At 39.5% G+C, this 25,629-nt stretch overlaps 1 protein-coding gene across 2 annotated transcripts in view; it reads right to left on the bottom strand.

Annotated features, from left to right (window-relative positions):
* Positions 1-25,629, bottom strand: part of LOC149140254 (DUF21 domain-containing protein At1g55930, chloroplastic-like) — a 401,995-nt gene that overhangs the window by 324,380 nt on the left and 51,986 nt on the right. For both annotated transcript variants that reach the window (XR_016264118.1, XM_089446847.1), the window contains exons 2-3: positions 13,412-13,509; positions 13,202-13,295 (exon numbers count right to left, since the gene is read on the bottom strand). Coding sequence is in view for 1 of the 2 variants with exons in the window: in XM_089446847.1 (XP_089302973.1) it covers positions 13,202-13,295; positions 13,412-13,509 (192 nt within the window). In the remaining variant the exon portion in view is untranslated. The remainder of the gene's footprint in view (positions 1-13,201; positions 13,296-13,411; positions 13,510-25,629) is intronic.

Here is a 25,629-nt window from a genome sequence, read left to right as displayed (position 1 = left end):
TTTTGCCTTCTATAGTTATTTATAAATAAAAAGGTGAGGAAAGGGGGACATAACTCACTTTATGAATAAAGTCACTCCCTAGTAGCACCACGTTGTAACTTAAAAGGGGAGCCAAGGGGGCCCAAGGACCACGTAGAGAAGGGACCCACATAGACACTTGGAGGGACTGCGCAGATGGAGAAGGAACATGTGGCAAGAGGGAGGCTACATTAGAGGAGGTGGGCCTTAGGGTTTTGAGAGAGACCAATGCTATAAAGGAGAGAGAAGCCTCCTCATTTTGATCATTCAGTTATGTTGCATTTGAGCTAGTCACTTCGACTTAGAGCACGCTGGCTGTTTAGCCTGTCTGCAGCACTGTTTAGTGCATCGACTGTCTTTGTTCGGAGATCTCACCCTTAGCCCCGAGGGACTTCGAGTGCCTGCTCGGGCAAGGTAGTTTTATCAGTATTTTGCAGGAGGAGCAATTTTTGGAGTTGAGGGGGAGCTGAGCATTTTGATGACTACACAGTCTTGAGAGGGGAGGACGCAGTCTCTTTTGGTAGGACCTCCGGATTGGGTTTGTGTGGAGGATTTGAGCTGGGAGATTGAGCAAGGGATCAGCCCTTGCATATTGGAGGATTTTGGCAGAGTTTCGGGTGGAGTTTTGGAGGATTCTCTTCAGAGGCAACCCAAAGCTTTGAGGGATTGTGTGGATCCCAAGGGGGTGATTTTCGGGGGTCAGCTATTTTAGAAAAGCTTTCTGGGCTTTTCTAGGTTTATTGAGCAGAGGCTGATTCCAGAGTTTCAGCATTTTCTGAGGAGGGGAACAGCCCCAAATCCTCATTTGATTCCAGCAATAGCAGCAGCACAACAGTTCTCCGGTAGTTTGGAGTCTGGACGCAGATCAAAGAGAGGCCATTTCTTTACCATTCTGAGTGTATTTCTTCACTTGCCTTGTGCAAGTCGAGGTGCTATCCTTCTGATCACCTCTTGTACTCTTTCCATTACTCAATATAATAAAATGGCTTAGCATTTCTCTTTGCATTTCTTGAGTATCTGCTTATATTCCATGCATACATTATTGTATGTTGCATTATTGTTATTTCTCTGGTTGGAGTTTGCTTGTGTTTGAGGGATATCTCTGATAAGGGATATTACAGTGGTATCAGAGCATAGATCTGGCTCAGCCTGTGGAGCTAGCAGTCTATGACACCGAGGGAGAAGCCCTACATCTGTTACAGAGGTAGGAAATACAGAGATATTGAGCGTAGGTTGGAGAACACCTACGGAGAGGGAGACTGTGTTCGGGTGGTGGACACAGAACAGGAGGAGCCTGTGGTGAACACAAAACAGGAGGAGCCTGTGGTGGACGCAGAGCAGGAGGATCCGATGGCAGATGATGATGGGAAGAAATTTGCAGACATGCTCCTCAAATCAATGCAGGATCTATCGAGGCAAATCGAGGTGATGGGGCAGAGATTCACGGCGGTGGAGGCTAGACAGTGTGAGAACCCACGGATTTTCCAAGTTGGTGAGGGCTCGGGTACATCCCACCATTTGCCAGAGCAGGGTACCTCTCAGCGTGACACTACTCAGCAAATGGCCTCACATGCCCCTACACGCTCTACCATGCCCACTTTCCTAGGAGAAGACACAGGGGCCGGAGCACAACAGGAGGCAAAGCCCGGTCATATGGGCGATTATTTTGCAAAGTACCAGGCCTATGGGCAGGAGTTCAGGGATGCTCTCTCATTTAGAGACTTCGTTCAGCTCCAGCGGGATAGTAGACCCCGCGACCATCACAAAGGATACCAGCATTATCATGATGGAGACATCCACCGCACAGCTAGTAGATTCCACTTGCCTACGTTTGATGGCTCATCAAACAATTCGGCAAAATCTTGGGTGGAGAAGCTGGACATCTATTTCCAGCTTAACCAGATGTCGGAGACAGAGGCCATCAAGGTGGCGACATTACATTTGGATGGTGAGGGCGAGGACTGGTGGTTCCATGGGTTGGTTACACTCGGACACTCCGCAGTGACGACATATGCCGAGTTCACCAAGAGACTGATAGAGAGATTTGACCGGAGGGATCCGGAACAGCACTTTGTTGAGTTGACGAGGCTCAAACAGACTGGGAACCCAGAGACCTACATTGCAGACTTCTTGAGGGTTTCAGTGATGGTGCCAGATCTATCCGCGACACGGAGGATCTATATGTTTGTTGAGGGGTTAGCAGAGCCACTTCGGGGTCTAGTCAGATCCACTAGACCAGCCACACTCCAGGATGCTATTAGCAGGACCCAGGACTTACAGGATGCCTTACCCAGGACCCGGACACCTTACCCCCAGAGACAGGCTTTCCAGCCTAAGGCAAAGGATGTGAGGATTCCACCTCCAAAGGGGAATCCAGGACAAGCACAGATTGATGATGATGCCAGGAGGGAGCTGAACAAGAAGCGGTTGTGCTTTACCTGTCACGAGCCGTGGGCACCGGGACATAGATGTGCTGCTAGCAAAGCACATTTCATTGAGGTCTTCTCCGAGAGAAGCGGGGAAGAGGACGAGGAGGATGATGGGGAGGTAGGAGATAGTCATGTCGCACAGGATCCTTTGCCACCTCCACCACCAGTAGCAGGTGGTACAGCTTTTGCACCTACTAGAGGGGTCCTTGCAGCATTGCGAGGAGTTCCCAAGTATTTGATGTTGCGCGTACGGGGGACAGTACGTGGCCAGCAAGTATCAGTTTTGGTTGACAGTGGGGCAACCCACAACTTCATCGATGCACAGATGGTTGAGCAGAGAGGTATACAGACAGAGAGCTTCGATGGCTTTTCAGTTTTGGTCCAAGGAGATCAGACCATGGTGTGTGCTCGTTATGTTCCAGAGTTATCAGTGACGATGGGCACCTACACACTGACTGACCACTTTTTCGTGGTCGATATTCCGGACACCAACATGATACTGGGTGTTCAATGGCTTATCACTCTAGGGAAGGTCACGACAGATTGGAAGGCCCTAGAGATGGAGTGGGATGATGAGAAGACAGGGAGGCATGAGAAGATACGGGGACAGCACACATATCCACCTCAGACTGTTTCGGCTCATCGGATGGAGGCAGTCTTCCGGAAGGGAGACGTAGAGTGGGCAATGGAGTTGCGTGCATCAGAGGCAAGGACTACAGGGCAAACAATGCACCCAGAGATACAGTCCATCCTTGACCAGTATGCCACAGTGTTTGGGGAGATTCCCCCAGGACAGCCACCAGACTGGGGATTTGAGCACACCATTGAGCTTGAGCACGGCATACAGGGAGTGATTACTACCCCCTATAGGCATCCCAAGGCCTATCGAGATGAGATTGAGAGGGCCATTCAGGAGTTGCTAGCTCTTGGGCACATTCGGCCGAGCACGAGTCCTTTTGCTTCTTCCGTGGTGTTGGTGAAGAAGAAGGATGGCACATTGTGGATGTGCATTGACTATAGGGCCCTGAACAAGAAGACCCTGAAGAACAGGTACCCCATACCCAGGATGGATGAGTTGAGAGGAGCACAGTTCTTCTCAAAGATTGATTTGAGATCTGGGTACCATCATATTCGCGTGAGGGAGCAGGACATTCCCAAGACCGCCTTCAGGTGTCACTATGGGCACTTTGAGTTTTTGGTGATGTCCTTCGGGCTAACCAACGCCCCAGCTACATTCCAGTCCTGCATGAATCACATCTTTCGCAATCACTTGAGGAAGTTTGTGTTGGTGTTCTTTGACGATATTCTCATTTACAGCAGGACTTGGGAGGAGCATCTCCAGCACATTGAGACAGTGTTGCGCATCTTGGAGGAGCAGCAGTTCTATGCCAAGCTCTCCAAGTGTGAGTTTGGGTTGACGGAGATGTTGTACCTGGGACACATCATAGGGGTGGACGGAGTGAGAGTGCACAAGGACAAGATCAGGGCCATCAGAGATTGGCCGGAGCCGAGGAACGTGACAGAACTTCAGGGATTCATTGGCATTTGTACTTACTACTGGAAGTTCATCAAGAGTTCTCACAACTTGCTGCACCCCTGACAGATCTGACGAGGAAGGGGGCATTCAGTTGGCCGGATACAACGCAGCGAACCTTTGACAAGCTCAAGGAGGTTATGAGCAGCTGCACAGTGCTTGTATTGCCGGATTTTTCGCAACCATTTGTTTTGGAGTGTGATGCGTGGGGAGAGGGGATCGGCGCAGTGTTGATGCAGGGAGGTCACCCTATAGCCTTTGAGAGCCGGAAGCTCCTTCCCACATGAGAGGTTGTATTCTAGATACGACAAGGAGAAGCTGGCCATTATGCATGCATTGGCCAAATTCCGGTAGTATTTAGTGGGTAACAGGTTCAGGGTGAAGACTGATCACAACAGCCTCAGGTTCTTTTTGGAGCAGAAACAGCTACAGGAGAGGCAGCAGAAGTGGATAAGTAAGATCCAAGCGTATGAATTTGACATTGAGTATGTCAAGGGTAAGAACGACGTGGTAGAAAATGCCCTTTCACGTAGCCCAGCCACGTTGTCTCTTATGAGCTTGGACACAGACTGGAGGGCTCGACTCTTAGTAGAGTACTCCAAGGACAAATTTGCATGTGAGGTTCTGGATGGGCAGGTGGCGGATGACAGGTACAGGGTAGTCGATGAGATCATCTACTACAGGGACCGGATCTTCTTGACTAAGGGATCTCAGCTCAAGAAGAAGATACTTCAAGCATCACATGATTCACCATTGGCCGGCCATCAGGGGTTTACTAAAACCTACAAGGCCATTAGAGAGAGATTCTCATGGAAGGGCTTCAAGGAGGACGTACTCCAGCATATCCGGGAGTGCGATATTTGCCAGAGGAACAAGGGGGAGATGAGCCATCCCGCAGGATTATTGCAGCATCTTCCCATTCCGGAGGGTAAATGAGAGAGTATTTCGATGGACTTCATCACAGGGTTGCCCATGGTGCAGGGCAAGGATTGTATCTTTGTTGTCGTTGATCGACTGACAAAGTATGCACACTTTTTCGCCATATCCACACACTACACAGCAGCGCAGGTGGCCGAGTTGTTCTTCAGAGAGGTCTTCAAGCTACATGGTCTTCCTAAGACCATCATCAGTGATAGGGACAGTCGTTTCATGGGCGGGTTTTCACAAGATCTATTCCGGTTGGTGGGGATGGAGTTGACACCGAGTACTAGTGATCACCCACAGACAGACGGGCAGACAGAGATAGTTAACAAGTGGCTGGAGGGCTACTTGCGTAACTATGTCAGTGGGCAGCAGCGAGCATGGCTGAAGTGGCTACATCTGGGGGAGTACTGCTACAACACTACACATCACATGTCCATTGGTATGTCACCATTCTATGCTTTGTATGGATATCATCCTTTATCTTTTGTTGACATGATGTTTGGTGCTAGCAAGGCTCCGAGAGCCAAGATTTGGATCCAAGAGAGTCAGGCTATCCTCTGAGCTCTCAAGGATAATATGGCTACAGCGCAGAACCAGCAGAAGCTGTATGCTAACAGGGGTCGAGTGGAAAGACAGTTTGAGGTAGGGGACTTGGTCTACCTACGATTACAGCCATACCGACAGTCATCACTGAAGCAGAAGGGAGCTGATAAGCTAAAGCCCCATTTTTATGGGCCATACAGGGTGATACGCAGAATTGGACAAGTTGCGTATGAATTGGAGCTGCGCCAAGGCAGCAAGATTCATAACGTTTTTCATGTATAATGCCTGAAGAAGGCATTGGGGCAGCAGGTGACAGTGACATATGAGCTACACCCACGGATGATGAGGGGCATTTGGTGTTGCAGCTAGAGGCTATTATTGATACCAGGGAGAGGCAGCTACAGAGCAGGACGGTCCTGGAATTCTTGGTGAGGTGGAAGAATTTACCGGATGAGGATGCCACTTGGGAGAGTGAGAAAATTTTGCAGCATCCATCACTTCAGCTGCTTGAGGACAAGCAACATTTTGCCGAGGGAGACTGTAATATTCCTGAATCCTAATTAGCCATGGCTAATTGGAATATTCGATTTTGCTCAATTTTGCCTTCTATAGTTATTTATAAATAAAAAGGTGAGGAAAGGGGGACATAACTCACTTTATGAATAAAGTCACTCCCTAGTAGCACCACGTTGTAACTTAAAAGGGGAGCCAAGGGGGCCCAAGGACCACGTAGAGAAGGGGCCCACGTAGACACTTGGAGGGACTGCGCAGATGGAGAAGGAACACGTGGCAAGAGTGAGGCTACGTTGGAGGAGGTGGGCCTTAGGGTTTTGAGAGAGGCCAACGCTATAAAGGAGAGAGGAGCCTATTTTGATCATTTGGTTATGTTGCATTTGAGCTAGTCACTTCGACTTAGAGCATGCTGGCTGTTTAGCCTGTCTGCAACACTGTTTAGTGCATCGAGTGTCTCCGTTCGGAGATCTCACCCTTAGCCCCGGGGGACTTCGAGTGCCTGCTCAAGCAAGTTAGTTTTATCAATATTTTGCAGGAGGAGCGATTTCTGGAGTTGAGGGGGAGCTGACCATTCTGATAACTGCGCAGTCTTGAGAGGGAAGGACGCAGTCTCTTTTGGTAGGAGCTCTGGATTGGGTTTGTGTGAAGGATTTGAGTTGGGAGATTGAGCAAGGGATCAGCCCTTGCATATTGGAGGATTTTGGCAAAGTTTAGGGTGGAGTTTTGGAGGATTCTTTTCAGGGGCAGCGCAGAGCTTTGAGGGATTGTGTGGATCCCCAAGGGGGTGATTTTCGAGGGTCAGCTATTTTAGAAAAGCTTTCTGGGCTTTTCTAGGTTTATTGAGCAGAGGTTGATTCCAGAGTTTCAGCATTTTCTGAGGAGGGGAACAACCCCAAATCCTCATTTGATTCCAGCAGTAGCAGTAGCACAACAGTTCTCTGGCAGTTTGGACACAGATCAAAGAGAGGCCATTTCCTTACCATTCTGAGTGTATTTCTTCACTTGCCTTGTGCAAGTCGAGGTGTTATCTTTTTGATCACCTCTTGTACTCTTTCCATTACTCAGTATAATAAAATGGCTTAGCATTTCTCTCTGCATTTCTCGAGTATCTGCTTATATTCCATGTATGCATTATTGTATGTTGCATTACTGTTATTTCTCTGGTTGGAGTTTGCTTGTGTTTGAGGGATATCTCTGATAAGGGATATTACAACATGTCGCACATCTTTGTCATCATACCATCATCCTTCTAACTAGTGGATACCATACAAGGTGGAATATCGACTATCAGAGAGACACTTCCTTCTTATAAGCAGAGGTGAACCTTCTAATGAAGATTTCAATGGAGGATCTTGGTGATCCTTATTCTGCAAATGCTTCTTCCTAATGATGATGATGTATGATGATCTCATTGTCTTCTATGTTCCTATTTTGCTAGATGACTTTTTCCAACCATATAAACTGCTTACTTCGGTTGTCTTTCTATGCTTTCAATGAAGATGCCATGAGCTACTTCCTATCATGATGATTGCTTCAACCATATAGACTTCTATTTCAGCTATACCATGCTTCTATGATGATACCATCTCATTCTTTGCTACAATGCATCCTATCATGCTTGTGACGCTTTTCCATCATGATTGTTATCTTCTATAAACTTGAAAGTAGATCAAATGTGTGAGAGACCTTCTAATAGTGGAGTTCTATCACTTCTTCCTTCTTTGACTTCTTATTTTTTGGTACTTCTACTTCTTCAGTGACATGGGCTTCATTACACTCATAGCATTGGATCTTTGGCATATCAATTCTCTTTTGAAACTTCTTTCGAGGCTCAAACTTCCCAAATTTCCTTTTCTTCCTTGTTGATGTTGCATATGCTTGAGTTTGTTCATTTGATCCAACATCATTCTTCGCTTTTAATCTAGACTCTTCAATCTTGCATAATGACCACAGATCAGTGAATGGAGTGGTTTCCTTTTTCCCATAGATGATACAAAATTGCCCCATTCATCAGGCAATGCATTGAGCACAATGATGGTCATTTCTCGATCAGACATTACTTCTCCAAGTTCTTGTAGTTTGTCCTTAGTTCGAGATGCCTTCATGAAATGTGAAGTTATCCCTTCTTCCCTTAACACTTTCATTTTGTATAGCTCAGTTCTTAACAATATGATTTCCCCTGCAGTGCTCACAGAAAATAACTCCACCAATTTGTCATAGATTTCCTTCGATGTCTTCAACTTTACAACATAAGGGATGAGAGAATCCTTGATAGACTCTATAAGGATCCCTTGAGCCCTTATTTCTCCTTTCATGTACTTTGACAGTGCTTGATATTGATCTTGAGATAGTTTGTTGATGGAGCCCTTTACATATTCAATAACTTCATTCTCCATCAGAATTAGACCAATTATCTTCTTCCATGCAAGATAGTTCAAGTTCCCAACCAATTTCTTGTTCTCCTTGTAGAATAAAGTCATTTGAGTAGTAGATTGAGACATAAAATATAGATACTTACTTGTCAAGTGAAGATGTTCCTTTGAAATTGATATCTTCAACTTGATGCCTTCTTTGATGATGTTGACAATTGAAGATGCCTTTCTGATGATTATTGCTTCCTTGATGAACTTCCTTATTCAAGTATGCTTGAGATCTGATCCTTTCTTTAATGAGAGGGAGCTCACCTTGATGATGAAGTGCTTCTTCCTTTGGATGTAGAAATGTAGAGCGTGGAGACTTCAAGATAGAATCCTTCTTTGAATGGAGATTGGTCTTTGAGGTCTTCTTCCTTCAAGAGTTCCTTCCTTTAAGATGATGTGTAGACTAGTCCTCCTTCGATATGCTTCTTATTTCTCCTTGTGCTTGGTCCCTTATGTATACTTCCTTTAATTGGATGATATTCTTCAAGATGCCTTTCTTTGTTGTTGTCACATTAGCTCCAATACCATGTTGAGAAATCTAAGGGTAGCTAGAATAGATGATTTCTCTTACTTCGATAATTGTTTGTGATGTTCTTTTACTTAACTTGATGTACTTGTAGTTAGCTCTTATTTACTTGATTATTATAATGTTCTTTAATCATCAAACAGCTACCAAACAATGAAGAACAACAAAACAAGAGGACACAAAATGTAGGTTGCAAGTCGGGGCCAAAACCTATCCTCTTGAAAGGAAAACCCACAAGAATTATTCTCCTCTTATAGAATGTTCAGATGACGAATTCCAAGACCTAAGACCTTTGACAAAGACACCTCCAAGACAAAGTCAACACTCTTCATAATGAATTTCTCTTCCACAAAGTCAACGCCAATCAAACTTAACTTCTAGCTGTTGCCACTCTCTCCTTTGACAAAAAATCTCGAACCTACAATCTTGACTGCAATTTTTCAGCTACTGCAGAAACCCTAGTTTCACACATCTGGGTAAATTATGGTAATTTTGTCCTTCTCTCCTTCGCTTGAATTAGTTCTTCTTCCTTGTTGACTTGGCTTCCTTCCTTGATCTTCCTTGCTACTAAATTCGGCTTCTTTAGTGTGACTGCAATTCGATCTTGCTGCAACTTATTGATGCCCTAATTCTTCTTCGCACGTGTCAGGGAACCCTAAAACGGTGCTTTATACTTCGATTTTTCTTCCTTGTTTTCTCTTCTTCTTCATTGGTTCTAGGTCTTCTTTTCTTGGTAAATCGAACTTGATTGATGCTGCTAAAGTGAGGTCGAGTTGTTCTTATTTATAGGCTTCACATGGTGGTCAAATAGCTCTTCATGAGGCCGACTTGTTGCAGCAAGGTTGACTTGTCTTGGAGGGTCTTTTATGATTCAAATAAATTTCTTTTACATAATACAAGATGCCCAAAGGGGTCTTACATATTACAATGACTCAATTGACTCCTAGAATTTATGACAAAGCCCTAGAAGCACTCAATGGGTGCTTGATCTATAAATAAAATAACCTTGAGCATGAAACCCATGCTTCAAAATAATAATAATAAAATTTATTTTTCTCTTTTTCATCAAATACATAAAATCATGATTACATTAATCATTATGAAGACCGAACCTAGTTACACATTTCAACAGGGAGCACCAAATCAGGCTAACCAGAAAGCAGTTGTGGTGATGAATCCAGTGAAGGAAGCTAGCTAGTTTATGGTTGAGCCAAGGCATGCAGCAAAGCATGTGTTGAGGTACCTGCGTGGTACAGTTGGATATGGTTTGAGATATGTCTCAGGTGGTGAAGAGAGGCTGCAAGGGTATAGTGATTCAAATTGGGCCAGGAGTGTAGAGGACAGAAAGAGCACCTCGGGGTGATACTTCAGCTTGGGGTCAGTTCATTCGCGATATAGTGCAAAAGGGAGCAATGAAGCCCAATATATATCCACAGATGAGCAAATTGCAGACATTCTCACCAAGCCTCTGTCCAGAGCAAAGTTTGTATACTTTAGAGACAAGCTTGGTATGATGTAGAAGCCATGCTAATTTGGTTGGGTCATGTTAATTCGACTAGGGGAGATGGATACATTCACCTAAAAAACCATGAAGGACTTTCGTTGGGTCATGTTGATTTGACTAGGGGCGAATGGCCCAAGGCAATTGCAGGATTGGACAGATCTTCTCTTGAGAAGCCATGAAGGACTTTGGTTGGGTCATGTTAATTTGACCAGAGGAGATTGATATAATTCACCTGAGAAGTCATAAAGGACTTTGGCTAGGCCATGTTGATTTGGTCAGGGATGAATGGTTCAAGGGCAGATCCTCTCCTAAGAAGCCATGGAGGACTTTGACTGGGTCATGTTGTTAAAATTGGCAACTAAGGCCAAACTCCATGTGGGCCACCTTATTTATGACAGCTGATATTTTTCTTGGATTCCACTCTGCGAGAAGTGTAGGATTGATCATTTGATTCCAACATGTTAAAATGAAGATATGAATTTATTTGTATTATTGACAAATTGTCAAGGTCAGCCTCTTCTATATGTCGGCTCACCTAATCCAATAGTCACGTCTTTTGACCCCCGCCGATTGGTTTATATAGGGGTGCTTTCTCCTCATTTGATACATCCAAGTACTCATCCATGAATAGTAACGCAAGGGAGAAAAAGGAGCTCATTGGAGAAACTCGGATTACGGCATCCATACATCTGTTTTAGGCTGTAAGAAGACAGGTACTTCGACAAGGTAGAGAGGTTGTGGTTGGAGCCTTCTCATGATTATTTGAAGGGCAGTCGCACCTAAGGGCATATTTGTAGGTGAGTATCCTTTGTCTCATGCAGGTTGCAGCACAGAAAGGAGATGTAGGTAGGGAGCAGGCCTTAATCACCTTATTGCAGGGATGCGTGGGTCTGTTTGAGGGCAAGAAGTGCCCAGGGCAATCAGCATGGAAGAGAGAAGAGAGGCCGCAATAAAAGAGGGTTGTTCTGGGATAGTTATGGTTAGGAATCTTCCAAATAGGGGTCGTGCCTATGGTGCACTTGACGCAGTCCTGTAGCAGTTGTTTAGAGGTCTAAACAAGCTTAAAAGGAGTTCTGAAGTAGTCTTCTAGGAGAGCGAGTTCCCAGATGTTATAAAGGGAAGGAAGCCGCATCAGATTATGTGACCTTTGGTTGGGTCAGTGGGCTGTTGTAGGTTTCAGTAGAAGACCTAACCAGTAATCAAAACTCAGTCCATGAACAACTAACCAGTATTCAGAACTGCAGTCCTTGGTGCCAGAATTGCAACTTCATTGTGTCATCTTCATAGTGAAGATCTTTGATGTCAAATCTCCTATTTTGGCAAGTCAGTATTGACTTCAAATCATTGTACTCTATCTCTACCTCTCTGCTGAACTATTGAAGAATATATAAGAAGAATTGATCAAGGGTTTCCCCATATTGGGGTTAGAGTTTGTGTGAAAAAATTAAGGCCTTTGAAAGTTGACCTCCCTATTTGACCACCACACTATCAAGTGGAAGCCATGTCAACTCCCACTACTCACACATGTGGAGCTAGGCATGTGTGGGACCTTCAAGAAGATTCTAGACAGTCCAAAACCCTAACCCAAAATGGGAGTTCGGCATCAAAACCCCTAAACCCTAACCCTAATGCTATCGGGCCATGTTAAAAACTAAGCCATGAGGGAAAGAAGCAGTTCCATTCATATCAAAATGATTTTTTGTTCCATAGTTGAGCAGTTGACAGGAGTGAGATATCAATGTACAGCAGAGAAAAATCACCTTGTAGCAACCTATCATAAGCTGCAGTGTTTACTTGTTCCATGATGAGCCACCAATCTTCGATGTATCTTGCATTTTAAATCATAAAAATAAAAAAGCATAGACCTAGTTTTCTTGATGAAGTTTTCAACCTCACGGGATTCTCCAAGGTACATCTTCTGTTCAATGTGCTCATGGTGTGATCTTTTTAATACTGTAGTTTGGTTCTTACTCCCCAGTTCCTTTCAATACTCAAGCGGTATGCTTCTAACATTATATCTTAATCGCAAGTACTCACTGCATGGTAGAGTATATTCTCACTATAGTTGCAGTAGCATATTTAGAGCTGTTGTGATGAACTGTTTAGTGGAATATCCAGGGAAGTTAACAAATTAAAATAGCTGTTGTGATGAACTGTTTAGTGGAATACCAGGGAAGTTAACAAATCAAAATATCTACACTCCTATGTTCTATTTCTCCATGGCTGCAAGCGCTATTGCAAAATGTTGTGCATCGGTGCAAACCCAACATAGCAGGAAATGCTAACAGGATGGCTATGTTTCAACCCAGGCACTCTTTAGCATTCACCACCATGAAATATAATAATAAATAAGACACAATATGATGGACATGGAATTTTTTTCTAGTGGTGAGACATCAAACATATATCCATTCCATATAGTAATATGGATCAATAATATATTTACACATCAATACAAACTAACATTGCTCAACTCTAAGAAATGACTTATCAATATTGATCACTTAAATTTAGAGCTGAGAAATAGCAGATGACTGACTCCTAAAGATGTGATAGCACAAACGACTGACAAGAAAACCAATGTGTCAAATATGCCGAGAGGCATCACATGTAATGATATCAAATATGTCAGTACTTCCAAACTACTCGGAATCATTGACAAAATATATAATGGACCAATTAAATTAGGGCCCTTGACTTCAACATTTCAATAACACTAGTGGAGTAAAGAGATAAAGCACACGAATACACTGTTTCTATACAAATGCATGCTTAAGAATATGCACCTACTGTCATAACTCCTGTTGCTGCGCTGATTCCAGCTTCGCCAAAGAGTGCTGTTGCAGCTTCAGTCACAAGTGCAGTTGCTCCAATGTTTGCCACACTAGATATACAATACACATAAATATTAATAAAGCAATATCAAATCCAACAAAAGGAAACAATGCCATTACAGATTGATATCTTCAGTTTACTTTCAAAGTAGAGATAGAAAATTACGTTGTGCCAATAAGAATCGTTGTAAGAAATCGAGTGACATCTTGACGAAGCAATCGGAAAACTCCATCCTCTGGTTCTTTTTCTGCTAATTCCTGAACCTGTGGCAGACATATAACATTCAAGGTTGAGAATACTTTCAAAATGCACACAATAAAAATTAATGGAGTGAAATCAGCCATGCATTCCAAACTTCCAAACGCATTAATCTCATTCTCTGAATTCTACTTTATCCATATTGACTAAATGTAAAATACAATGCAAGGTAGATATCAGCATGTTCCAATCAATAAGATTTTAAAATCTAGAAATATGGAAATAAAGAGGGAAGTAGAGGATATCCCAACCACACAAACTAGTTTTGTCACCCTAAAAGATAAATACAAATTAGCGTTTGTATACATGTAAAAATGGAGTAGATTACATATAAAGCACAGTCAGTTTGACAGAGCACGTTACAAGTACAAAGACCATGGCTAGTCTGGGTGTAGGTGCTAGCCCCCTTTACCAAGTCCTTGGTATTTGAGTTATCTGAGTTCAAACCTACGCAGTCTCTTTTTTGTCTAGGAGTAATGAAGTAACATAATCTAAATATTAAGATGTAATGATTCCAGACCATGCGAAAGATCCTAGTAGGAAGCCCAATGACAAGGACCCACTAATGAATACAAATAGTCCCTTGGGAATATTGTGCTATTTCTAAGTTGGTAGCTAAGCAATTATGTCAGCTTCAGAATGTGAAATTCATGAAGGATATGAATGGATCGCTGCCATTGCAACTAGAGGGGGGCTATGATATGACATTTGGTTCCCATTTACATACCTTTTTGGATGAGAGCAATGTTATCAGGGCCAGATTGGAAGTGCCTAAATTATTTGAAGTGCCTAAATTTACCAGTAAAACCGGTTCTGAGGATTTTGTGGGCAGAACTGGCCCCTCAGAGCGGAAACAACCAATTCCATATGAAACCAGTGGGTTCCATACAAGCAGGTTGGGCACCCATTAAAATCACTCGAGAAAAGAAAAGAAAAAAAATAACACAAACAATTAAAAATTAAATCCCTAAAATTTTGCAATTCAAATTTTGAGCCGAACATGCCATGCTTTTAGTGTGAAAACAATCGGAGAATTTTGAGCATAAACACACCAAGAAGCAAAAATATTTGGAACAAAAAAGTTTAATGATACAGTCTCTGTTCAGTAGTAACCATTTGTTGAACAGGAACCCTAATTCAGAAACAATAGTATTGAACGATATTGATACCTTCTCAAAGTAGACGGTGGAGACTGTAGAAATTTAATGATCTGCACCCCAAGCCCAGTTTACAATTTCGCAAGTGTTTATTTAACCCAACCCACATGTTTCGTCATGCTGGTATAATTTTCAGCAGTGTTGAAAATATAGGTATCGGCAAAATATCGGCGAGAGTCCAGAAAACATCTTATCGGCAATATCGGCAAGCATAAAAAATGCATAATATATTCATTTTTTTCATATTTCTAAACATATAAAGCAATAACAACATGAACTAAATACATTGACACATAAATATGAAGAAAGCACTGATATATATGATGTCAAATAGAAATGATACATCAAACTTCAAAGGCGATACCAAATCCTGTTGATCCCTAATAATTGTCCAATGAAGGACTCAAACAAAATAACATCACATATCTTGCTGATCCCTGATAATTGTCCAATCAAGGACTCAAACAAAATAACATCACATATATAAAACTTTAAAAGTATTTCATCATCATGAGTTATAAACTTATATGTAGAAAAAGTTGCAAAACAAATAAAACTAGCAGCTATCTATTTGAGACCATTGGCTCTCTCTAGAAGCTTTCTTTCTGTCTTGTTCAGCAATTGCTTCAAGAGCTTTTTGTATAACCTCTACACTAGAAACCATACAAGGCATTACATCTGCATCATGTGCAAAGAGTCTAGCCAAATGGTATTTCAATCGTGTAACCCCTCCTGACATCTTGGCCCCACACAATTTGCATGATATATATGCCTGATTTGCCCCACCAACAGCGTCCCCATACTCCCAAAATGGGTCCAAGGCTTTTGGCGTATTTGACATTTGTAGTGAACTAATTCAAACCTAAGGCACAAAAAAAACAAAAAATTGGCATTAAACCCCCCAACACAAAAAATAATAAGTAATAACCACCTCATTTAAAAAAAATTATTACATTATTTGCATTTTGCAATGTGAACGAAAAATGGCAATAAGAGGGTGCATAAAAAAGTTGAAAAAAAAAAGAATGAAGCTTGCTGTCCAAATATGGAGAAAACCCTTGCATTGGCTCATGGGCATGAAAATCATAGCAAATGGAAAAAAACAAAGAAACAAAATGTTGGTAGGCAAAGAGGCAAGCAAGCATAACCCTAAATCTATGAAAAAATCATTAACATAGGGGTTTTTAAGAACATACCTGTTAATGGAAGAAATGAAGTTTGTCTCACTATTCTTCAATCTTTGATCCACAAAAAAATCTTAGTTGGTGATGATGATCATTGTTTGATCCTCAAACCCTCCTTGACAACCACCACGAAACTCTTCCCCTTCCTTCTCCAACACTCAAAAACAAAAATGAAGAAAAAAAACGATTTTCCCTTTTTCTAGCCGCCGAAAAACATGCCCAGCGATATTTTACATCGTTTCGCGATATTTTGCCGAGATATTAGATATCTCGGAAATATCGCGATATTTTCTCGGCGATATTTTGGCTCGCCAAAAATATCGCAATATTTTCTCGGCGATATTTTGGCTCGCCGAAAATATCGCGATATTTTCGATATTCAGCGATATATCGCCAATATTATCTTCACTGATTTTCAGTGTGCATTCATTGTAAACATTTAATGAGTGCTTCTACTAATTTTTCACATTTCCTACCAGCTGTAATTAAATCAAAATTTATGCAAGCATTGAACAATGAAAGACACTTATTTTTTGTCAAAGTGACCCTGGAAAAACCCCAGGGCCCACAGCCTTTTGGAGAAACCAGTCTTCAAAAGAGGATTTTATTGCTTGAAAAATTAAAATCACAGTACTCATCTCCCTTTTGCTGAAGCTTTAAATGCAAATCTGGAAAAATTGTGTCCACTGATATTTTTCAAATTTTCACAATTTCAAGTACCAAGAAATTTCTGCATTTTTACACAGCTCAGCTCCTTGATTTCTGTGCCCAGAAATCAACCTCGAAATCTATGCCAAAGCATCCATGAATTCTGTGACAAGTCAACCTCGAAATCTGTGCTGTGGATGCCTCAAATTCTATGTTGTGGATGCCTCAAATTTTGTCCCTGAAACAGCCTGCAGTGCCTCGAAATCTGTGCTGATCTGACCCTCGTGTTCTGCACTGCCACTTAACAGCTGCCTTGAAACTCATGCCTAGAATTTCAGGCTAAACAGCAGTTAAGTGCCCTCGGATTTCGTGCCCAAAAATCTCGGAATTCATGTTGTTGTTTACCTCAAAAACCGTACAGTGTTTTACTTCGAAACTCGTGCCTCTCTTTGCCTCGAATTTCGTGCTGGTATATGGCTATCCTTCTCCTCAATTTCTGTGCTGGTCTAGCTGCCTCCCTACCCTAGGAATTCGAGCTCTCTTTGAAGCGAACAAAGTTCCTTCTATAGGTTAATTACTCCAAAAGACATGGAATATGAATTTATCCATTGAGGATATAAATATTATATTAAATATATGAATAAGAATGAATTGATAATGAAATTACAAATGAGCACGAGAGGCTTGCTTATATATCAGGCAAGTGTCTCTTCATGAAGAGTCATGTCTCATTTAGACATGCCTCCTCAACCTAATTGCTAGTTAACTAATAATTATTTATGCTTATTATCATTTACATTATTTTACATTATTTATATATATATTTTATTTGTTACATTGCCTCCTTCCTCAAAAAGCTTTGTCCTCAAAGCTTGTCGATGAAAAAGGCTTGATCTCTTTTTTCAGCTTCGAACGTCTTTCTGTCTCGGAATAGTCATCTTCGTCGATACAAGCTGATATGATCTTCTAAGTGACAAACAAAATTGTCGCACTGAGAAGGGATCAAACCATCCTAGATTAATTTTCTGTGTAGTATTCTTATCACCGAAACTTTGTAACGACTTGGCATCATAAGACGAGATTGATTTTACGTCATTATTCTCTGAAACATCAATTTGTTGTTTCTGGTCTGAATGGTACTGATACGTAGCATGGTTGATCGGTCTACTCTCGTGATTCGGATGTCGATATGAAGTTTTTAGATTTTCTTCTGGTGAAGATGTTGAATTGGTTATGGAACATTCACTTGGGATGTCCATTGTTTGAACTGCAACATCTAAATGTGTCGTTTCTTCAACTGACTTGTCTTCTTGAGTTGTCGTATTCACTGGATCGGTATTCGTTCCCTTATTTTCAACTGGGACTGTTACGACTGACGATTTCGATGCTTCTTCTTGAGTGAATTGTTCCAACTTATCTTTTAATGCTTTCTTATCATCCTTAAGCTTCTTAATTTGAGTGAGTAGACTTTGATTATGGTTTTTCAGTCATAAAAGTTCTTTGATTTATGATTTATCAACCTTATTTTCAGTGTTTTGAATTTTAAGATTTTCATCTTTTAGATCTTTGATTTGTTCTAATAAATTTTTATTAAGGTTCTTTAAACGCAAAGTTTCCTCTTCTTGTTCTGATAAGTGCTTCTTGAGTTCTTTCTTTGTTACTTCAGTCTTCTTCACTTGTGCCAGTAATCTTTCGACGTGGTCCTTGAGACGAGAAATTTCTTCGTTTTTTTCCATTATTTCTTTCTAATGCATATCCACAAGATTTTTATGTTCGTGTTCTAATGCTTTCTTGTTTTGCTGAAGTTTAACTATTTTCCCATTCTCTTGATTTTTTTGCTGCAATTTCTTGGTACATTGGATTACTTCGTTTGGTAGAAGTGATGATGGGCTTTCAACTTGAAATGTGGATTCTGTTTTCTTCATTTCCTTATATCTTGCCATTAATTCTCTCATTTTTCTTGCTATTGATTATTTATCTGCATCACTAAAAAGTTCAACTAAAGTAAAACTTTTGTAACATTTTGTGCAAACCACATTTTGATTTCTGAATGATTCCTGACAATTAGGGTATCCTTCTGAACAAAAAGGACATAGTGCAAAGAAACCGTTGTTCTTTGTGGACGACATCTCTCTTTTTTTATATATATAATTTTTTTAACTCTTTTTATTTTATATATATCGCTCTTTTTTTTTCTTTTTTCTTTTTCTTTTTTATTTTTTTCTTTTTTTTCTTTTTTTTTACTTTTATATATTCTATTAATTTATAAAATATATTTCCACTTCTCTCTTATAAAAATCTAATATTAATATATATATATATATATATATATATATATTTCAAATATTCTCTTCTTCTTCTTCTTCTTTCACTCTTTTAATAAAAAAAATTATATAATAATAATTTTTTTATATATAATTATAAATTTTATATATTATATCATTTTAATTTATATATATTATAAAATTATAATTATGTAAAATTTATATATACTTTTTTGAGACCCACTTTTCTTTTTATATGTAACTATATAAGGCTTATATAGTATCCTTTTTTATAATTATAATAATATTTTTTTCTCAGAAAATTTGGATGAGACGTGACTCTTGGTACGGTCACAATCTTTAGATTTGAACGATTAAAATGATTTAAATCACACCTTTTTTCTCCAATGTTATCAAAATATCTTTTACTTTTAAAATACCATGGGTTGTTTCTAAAACCTCGGTTAATGTTCTCCACGTAAAATGTAAAACTTACCATTGGTTTCTAAAACCACGGATTTCTCCACGTAAAAAGTTTTAAATATCACTTGGTATGAGATTTTCTATCCCTTTTGTTTTTTATTTTACTTTTAAAATACCATGGGCAATTACGATGGGTTATTTCTAAAACCACGTGCTTCTACCAGGTGATTTTTTTTTACTTTTTCTTTTTTTTAATATATTTACTTATATATTATTATTTTTGGTTAATTTTTTTTATGGCCAAAGGTCAACTAGCGAATTGGAGACCCTCCAACTAGCGAATTTTCTTTTAATTTTAATTTTAATGGCCAAAGGCCTAGCAAACGGAGAAAAGGAGAAACTCCCAAATTCTGAGCAAAATGCTTCAATTCTACGGCAACAAGGTTGACAAATTTCGATAGCCAAAGACCTGGATTAGAGAACGAGCTCTGTGCACCAGTTAAGCAACCCAGAGGACCGAACTCCTCTGATACCACATGAAGCGAACAAAGTTCCTTCTACAGATTAATTACTCCAAAAGACTTGGAATATGAAGTTATCCATTGAGGATATAAATATTATATTAAATATATGAATAAGAATGAATTGATAATGAATTTACAAAAGCGAAAAAAGTTCCTTCTACAGATTAATTACTCCAAAAGACTTGGAATATGAAGTTATCCATTGAGGATATAAATATTATATTAAATATATGAATAAAAATGAATTGATAATGAATTTACAAATGAGAACGAGAGGCTTGCTTATATATCAGGCAAGTGTCTCTTCATGAAGAGTCATGTCCAATTTAGACATGCCTCTTCAGCCTAATTGCTAGTTAACTAATAATTATTTATGCTTATTATCATTTACATTATTTTACATTATTTATATATATATTTTATTTGTTACACTCTTCCTCAAGCTGCAAACTCTCCTTGCATTTCTCCTCTCCTCTTCTTCTCTCCTCTCAAGTGTGAAGTGAGGAATGAGCCTCCCTTTTCTCCTTTTGTCTTTTGGAAAAGATTGAATCCCTAACCCTAGGATTCAATGGTTGAGATTTAATCTCCAAATCTCAAGATGTGTGGTTGAGATCACTTTTCCCAAGTGACCCCCCTCATACATTGGCCCCTTTACTTAAAAGCCTCCTAGTACCTTTTTCAAGTTGTATACATTTTTCTAATTTTCTCATAAAGTGAATTTCTCAACTCACTTTAATATTAGAAAAGTGAACTTAGTACTTTACACATAAAGTCACTTTATAAAGTGCAAGTGACTTTAATATTAGAAAAGTACATGGTACACCACTTTTAAGTATCTCTTCCATCCATGACATTAATATAACTCATAAATGTCACCAAGTCAAAAGTCATTAATGTGTCTACTAGGCTAAAAGGGATAAATGCCTAGTAACACCTCTCCTTGGTATTATTTTCAACAGAGACTTGATAATAACTGTTGGCAATAAATACCTATCTTGGATGAACTTGGACCCACTTCCATAGCCAAAGAATATAAACATTGGTATTGGAACTTCAAGCCCTAGGGAATCAAGTCAACACCCACAATCCCAAGTCTACTCATGCCAAGAATGTAGAGGATGAGGATTCGATGATCCTATCATATGACTAAGTTGTAGAGTAAAGGACAAAGTTATTAATTATTACTATGATCATTTTTGGATTCTAGAGGCAATTTACGGCCTCTTTGTTTATGTATTTTCATTCAGGACTTCATATATGTATTACACTTGGTGCTATTTTGCTATACACAAGATAAAACATTGAATATTTGTGTCTAATGGTTTGGATTTTCATGAATGCACATTATATTTTTTTATATCAAAATTTGAATATTTTATGTATTTTGTGGTCAACTGATTTAATGTGCAAGTTTTTTACCAGTTCTGGTCCAATTCCAATTTTTTGGGTTGACTGGTTTGGTCAATGGTCTAACCCTGATAAGTTGATAACATTAGATAAGATAGGTAGCGTGAGCACAAAGACCTAGAGAATAATTTTACACGTTGTCTACATGTTCAATAACACTCACCAACCTTTTCCACACATACAAGCTCTAGCCTTACTCCAGAAAAGGTTCCTTTTCTCTTTTATCTTTTGTCTTTTCGGTTGTCATTGGGAAAGTTGGGCAAATGACACTCATGTAAAACCAATGTTGAGAAGAGAACCAACCAAACCACACTATCAAAGTTATTCACCATGACATGTTAAACAGATAAGACTCAAGGTACAGTCGGGGTTAGTCATTGGCTTTACTGCATGACTAACTAAGCATACTATGTTCATGAGGGAATAGCAATGGTAGTGTTAAGCAGGATTTACTGTATAGCAGTTTGACAGCGTCCTCGTTCTAGCAAGTAGGCTAGTGAAGATTATGGGCCATAGAACTAGCGCAAAGGTGGATATAGAGGCCTTGTGCTAGCGAGTAGGCCAACAAGGTTCCCTGATTAACAAGTGCAATTTACCTTCTACAAATGTCTATACTTGTAATGTCTCTTGCTAAGCAAGTAAGCTAGATGGAATAATGTGCATGAATGTTGAGATCGAGAGAGCGTACACTGTTTTCACAGAGTCTTGTATTCCTTGCTCAAGAGTGGCATTTGAGTAAAGAACACCTATAGTTGCATTGTGAATGCTCCATTGGAAATTGTTTCCATCATGCTGAAGCCCATCTTTTGTACATGGACCTTGCATAAATACAGCATGTGCTTTACCTAGGTACTAAGTATTGTAAAAAGGTGCCCTATAATGAACAAGAAGTATATACCAGCCTAGATCTATCTTAATTCCGAATGTACCAATTGCCAAGAGGGATCAAATCTCTTTTCACTCTAAAAGAAGTTTGCACCTCAATAGATTTGATCCCTCTCAGCGCTTGGTAGATCCAAAATAATAAGAATACCATGGGAAAAACCATGGGTTATCAAAACCTGGAGCTAAGAAACCACAAAAGATAAATTGACTATTTTACCTCAATTCTATTTAAATTATTAATTTGATTTTTTGTTTTATTTTATTATTTTATTTTATTTTGTCCCAGGAGGGCAGCTCAATTGGTGATCGAAGTAATGTGAAATCTGTGAAAACAGACGGATCCAATGTTCAAATCCCCAGTTGTGACCCCGTTTACGGAGAGGATAGGCCATAGACCCCCAAAGGTTTACTAGTAGTTACGTGTTAAGCGAGTTGCTAAGTTCATCCGATATATATATATATACATATATATATATATATATATTATTTTATTTTATTTTTGTTTTTATTTTTATGTACTTTGACAAAGTCAAAATATTTACATAACATAACAAGACAAGACATCTCTTCCATACTGGGTTGGAGAGCACCTCTCGGTGCAATTAAAATGTTAAGATTCTACATGATGTGAAAAATCCTAGTAGAGAGACCAAGAACAAGGCCTCACTACTAAATATGAAAGTCACTTAGCAATATTGTGTTTTTTCCGTGTTATAACTAATCAATACTAGATTAGTTATCGAACCATTCGATCCAAGAAAGCAAAACCAGTTTGGAACCAATAAAAAGCTAGAAACAAAAATTCACTGACTAGAAAATATATAAAATATACAAATTTTGATAGTCGTGTTATAACTGATCAATACTAGACTAGTTATCGAACTAGTCGATCCAAGAAAGCAAAACCAATTTGGAATCAATATAAAGCTAGACACAGAAATTGACTGCCTAGAAATTATATATAACATTCAAATTTTGATAGTAAAATATATATATATATGCACATCAATATGAATCCAAACCATTACGATTAAATATGAATATGCAAAGTATTATCATGTTTATAGCAAGCAAGGGTTGAAAATTAGGTTTAGTATTTTAGGTTCTAGTTTTTATTTGATTTTTGTTTTTAAAGTGAATTTGGTGTGCCCACACGCGGTTGTATGGAACTAGTTATTTTCAGTGTTATCGGTCATTTCAATGCAAAAACCCCCAAAAACCAATGTGATTGGCTGATTTTTAGGGTAATCTTGACTTAGCAAAAGAGAAAGTTATTACGTCCACAATGGTGGTTTCAGGCACATGGTTTTAATGGTCCGTGGTATTAAAGCCCATTGATTACAAGAGATGAAGCCTCTAAAAGGCTTGGGGATTCTCCATTGTAATGTGCCCAATTTGAGCGGAGGACTCACTTGGCTAGGGCAGGATGTTGGCCAGATTGGCTACTGTAACAAATAGTTATTGTTTGTATGTGTGTAGACAAAATTATTTTATAATAAAAATATATTGATTGATAAAATGATGAATATTACAGTGAGGGGCCCCTATTATATATACTTATGCGTGAACCCTTTTCCTACTAAAGGACATGTCTTTTTGATGAGACACATCTTTTCATTAATTAAAATAACATTATTTACTATTATTTATTATCACTATTATGTTCATAACATTGTCATCCCCTTAAAAATTGCTTTGTCCTCAAAGCAAGGGTAATGAGGAATATCGTAGGAAAAAACATTTTACTTCCCATGATGAGTCCTCTTATGGACTTAGGTGTTAATCTCTTTCCTTGAAAAAAGAAATTAACTTGATTGACTTTATAAAACTTTAAGTCGCCACTAACTTCAACTTCATGTTTACCTTTTCCAAGAGTAAGTTCTAACTCCAAATATAATGCTCCAATTTATTCGACGATATGTTGCATTTATGAATTATATTAATCTAACTGTTATTAATATAATTCTTAGCCTAATTATAATTCTCTAACATTGATATTTGTGGGTCAATATTGAACCCTAAAAATTGCAATGCTTGATAAGCCCCCACTCTTTGGATTTGATAATGGCCATTAACATGGTCTTTTCCCTGTTCTCTACAATGAGTGGTAATCACCGGACACACAGCAATGACAAAGGTTAAGGTCACTTCGTCCTCAATGTCATAATCATGTCCATATAGCAGGAGACACAAACTTTTCAACAATCACTCTGACCAGGTGTGACACAACTGTTCATAACACTGGTCACAAGTAGGAACACACTCCCTGTTCCAGGATTGTTTGCACCCAACCTCACACGTCACGGTGCAATCTACAATAGGAGCAAGAATCCTTCAATATATCTAGTTGCTTACAATCCATGGAACATTAAATTCTCAGTAGTGGCATGCTCCATAGGTACTTGACATATAGCCAACAATAGCAAGAGACCCATTATGAGGTGCCATTTTATGAAATCCATGTCATTGTCGTCCAGAGTGAGGAGAGAGTGCATCGCTTCTCGCCCGAACACAGCAACAACACTCGGAAAACTTCAAGACCGACGAGTTGGATGCCAAGAATCAACTCATTGTCGACATGAAGATGTCATCGTCTTATCAAGAAAAGTAGATGAGAGATCACTTCTTCGTCTATGATGGTTCTTCTAATCGAATCGTTGTGTTTCACAACAAATTTCAAGAGATCCATGTTGAATTTTGGTAGTTGTGGTCGTTATTAAAGTCATCCCTTAAAGGAAAATAAAAAGGAGGGAACTGAAAATTTAAATTTGAATTTATTTTGCCTCCAAAAGTCAAGTCGACCCAACCAAGGAGACACACCTTTTGGGGCACCCCTAAACCATTATATATTGCCATTCGACCAATGTTACCAGACTCGAAATCGGAGAGTCAAAAGAGCGAATATCTTTAATTGGATAAGGAAAAAATCCGTGAATTCAATAAATAAAGATATACACATATATTGAATTTAAAAAAGAAACAAAAAAAAAACATTGATATTCAAGGCCTCCACCAAGTCGACCTAATTAGGGAGGCAAAAATCCACTATAAAAGGGAAGCAACTCAACTCATTTGGAGCACATCCACAACAAGTTCGATCTGTAATAGCTGGAGGCAAAAAAAGAGACCGAAATTCCCAAGAAGGAAGAGAAAACCCTAGGGAAGTAGAAGGAGACATTTGTCAAGCAAGAAGAAGTTGTTTTTCTCTCTCTTTGACTCACACGTGCAAAATTCTAAAGATGTTGAGGAGGTTGAAGTTACAGGGTTGCAGTAGGGCCTGTTACCGCTCAAACTAGCAGGGGACCTAAAGGGAAAATGCTAGGCCAAGGGCAACAAATGGAGACTTAGCCCATTGTCACTTCAGCTAAGGCTCCCTTCTATTTACGGACTTTTACCGATGGGAGGAGACCCAGTATATTATGTAGTCACCGATGAAGAATAAGTCAATGAAATGATGTGGAGTGACCCAAACAATCCCTTTCCTGGAAGAGTTAGAAAGATAAGGCTTGCTTGCCTTCTAAGCAAAATGCAATGTCTTCTAGGGAAAGGAAAGGAGGATTTAATGGTTAGGTTTATGGGATATGACTTATGAAGTGACCTCCCAATCCCTAAAATCCTTATTGTAATTGATAT

The sequence above is a fragment of the Pinus tabuliformis genome, chromosome X (assembly GCF_031772625.1).
Source record: "Pinus tabuliformis cultivar Carrire ecotype Pingquan chromosome X, CPIR1, whole genome shotgun sequence".
NCBI lineage: Eukaryota > Viridiplantae > Streptophyta > Pinopsida > Pinales > Pinaceae > Pinus > Pinus tabuliformis.
The sequence above is the reverse complement of the archived record's forward strand: the minus strand, read 5'-3'. Positions and strand labels throughout refer to the sequence as shown.